Below are 2,274 nucleotides of genomic sequence, written 5' to 3'. Positions count from 1 at the left end.
GTGGGTTTCCTCCGGGTGCTGCAATTTCCTCCCACAAGTCCCGATATATCTGCCTGTTACATCTGAATTTGACTTTCTGAATGTTCTCTCTGTGTACCGAAACATGTGGCGACTTCCAAAGTAACCTCATCGCAGTGTTAATGTGCGCATGCTTGTGACATTATTATTATGACTGGTATCTATTCTACTTCTCACAGTGAACATCGTTACAATCGTAATCCTCTCTTTCAAAAATTGTGGCCTCTCCAAATGCATCACCCTCTATCTGGTGGCTATGGCGGCAGCCGATCTCATGGTTATTGTCTGGAATGTAATATTACATCGCATTGCTACATTATATTGGAAAAACACATTCCTGCTCCACACTCCCGTTTGCAGATTCATTCTCTTCATGTCTCCCGCTGCAATCGACATTTCTGTTTGGTTGACTGTCTCTTTTACCTTTGATCGCCTGGTGGCCATTTGCTGTCAGAAGCTGAAAACCAAATACTGCACCGAGAAAACTGCTGTTGTTGTCATCACCACTGTGAGCTCGCTGCTCTGCTTGAAGAACATTCCCTGGCCCTTCCTGTATTCCTCTTATTACTACTGGATGCAGTTAGGGTGCAAGCTGTCCACAAATTTTTTCTTTGATCCGATTTGGATAGCATTTTCTTGGATTGAGCAGCTGCTAACCCCAGTGATTCCATTCTTTCTGATTTTGTTATTTAATATTGTCACCATCAGACGCATTTTAATAGCCAGTCGCGGCCGAATGAGCCTCCGGAAGCACAGCAGTGACAGGAATGAAAAGGATGCTGAGCTGATGAACCGGAGACGATCCATTGTTTTACTCTTTGCAATATCCAGTAGTTTTATCCTACTCTGGATAACGACAGTTATATATTTCATATACGTTAGAATTACGGCGGCCTTCATGAGAAGATACCAATATACTCCCTTTCCTAACTTTCAAGAGGCTGGGATTATGCTGCAGCTTCTGAGCTCCTGCAGCAACACAGCTATTTACACAATAACCCAGAGAAAATTCAGAAACCTGCTGCTCAGTTCGATCAAATATCCCTTTACACTGTTAGGGAAATTAGTGAAATTTGGAGGAAAACATTACTGAAGACGGGACTCCCATTCTCCTTGTCCCATTTCAAGTTGATTACAAGTATCACCCAATATTACTAAATCCAATCAGCAGATCAAATAATTTTTACTTTTAGAACCAGCTATTTGTTGTAAAATTAACCAGCAGTAAATTGACCAACATCTGCAATCCAATGACAGCACTGGATTTACTCGGAGCAGCACAGTAGCATGGTGGTTAGCATAAAAGCTTCACAGCTCCAAGGTCCCAGGTTCGATTCCCGGCTGGGTCACTGTCTGTGCGGAGTCTGCACGTCCTACCCGTGTGTGCGTGGGTTTCCTCCGGGTGCTCCGGTTTCCTCCCACGGTCCAAAGATGTGCGGGTTAGGTGGATTGGCCATGCTAAATTGCCCGTAGTGTCCTAAAAATTAAGGTTAAAGGGGGGTTGTTGGGTTACGGGTATAGGGTGGATACATGGGTTTCAGTAGGGTGATAATTGCTCGGCACAACATCGAGGGCCGAAGGGCCTTTTCTGTGCTGTACTGTTCTATGTTATATGTTCTATGAAAATACATACATTTGGCGTAGCACACTAAAATATTGTAATCTGTTAATTTGTCAAATTACTTCACAACACTGATAGAAATGTAAAAATAAAATGGGTCCAATTGTATACTGATGCTTATTTCCACCGAAACATTCGACTGATTAATCCCAGTTTATGGCGCATTTTTCCGTAATCCTCTTCACTTATTTATGAGTTTACTAAAAAAAATACTCATTCAGAATCTGTAATAATTTAAGAAATGTCAGAGAATTATAAACGAAAAATGATTGATTGTCGTGAGAATATGCTTAAACTTCGAACAGTTTTTTAAATCGATCTGCAACAATGTTTATTACATTTGAATCAAGGTATTATTCAAATAAGAGAAGTAAACAGCGAAGGAGGAAGTTCAGAGGAGCAGTTCAAGCTGGCATGCTGCCGTGTATGTGGGCTGATTTAGAATATGGTTTGAGATGCCAGAAGCCGGGCGGACAGTAGAGATGTAATTGAATCATTGTCGCATTGTGCTGCAGGATGAAAACGTGATGGAGATGGACATGGGTGAAGAGTGCTGAACTCCCACGTGGTTAACGCTGTGGGCCATCATTTTAATAGCGTCAGTGGGAGGGAAACAATATGTTGAACTGGAACGA

General features: G+C 42.1%; 1 protein-coding gene across 1 annotated transcript; it reads left to right on the top strand.

The window, feature by feature from the left end:
* The first annotated feature begins 274 nt into the window (after positions 1–274).
* Positions 275–1,111, top strand: LOC119960696 (probable G-protein coupled receptor 139). Its single transcript, XM_038788310.1, has one exon. The coding sequence runs from the start codon at positions 275–277 to the stop codon at positions 1,109–1,111; it is 837 nt and encodes a 278-aa protein (XP_038644238.1).
* The last annotated feature ends 1,163 nt before the right edge of the window (positions 1,112–2,274 follow it).

The sequence above is a fragment of the Scyliorhinus canicula genome, unplaced genomic scaffold (genome assembly GCF_902713615.1).
Source record: "Scyliorhinus canicula unplaced genomic scaffold, sScyCan1.1, whole genome shotgun sequence".
NCBI lineage: Eukaryota > Metazoa > Chordata > Chondrichthyes > Carcharhiniformes > Scyliorhinidae > Scyliorhinus > Scyliorhinus canicula.
Note: the sequence above shows the minus strand (reverse complement) of the source record. Positions and strands in the feature narration are given on the sequence as shown.

Bases quoted from the DNA above. Each gene is read 5' to 3' on its own strand.
- LOC119960696 (XM_038788310.1), top strand. From the start codon at position 275: ATGGCGGCAGCCGATCTCATGGTTATTGTCTGGAATGTAATATTACAT.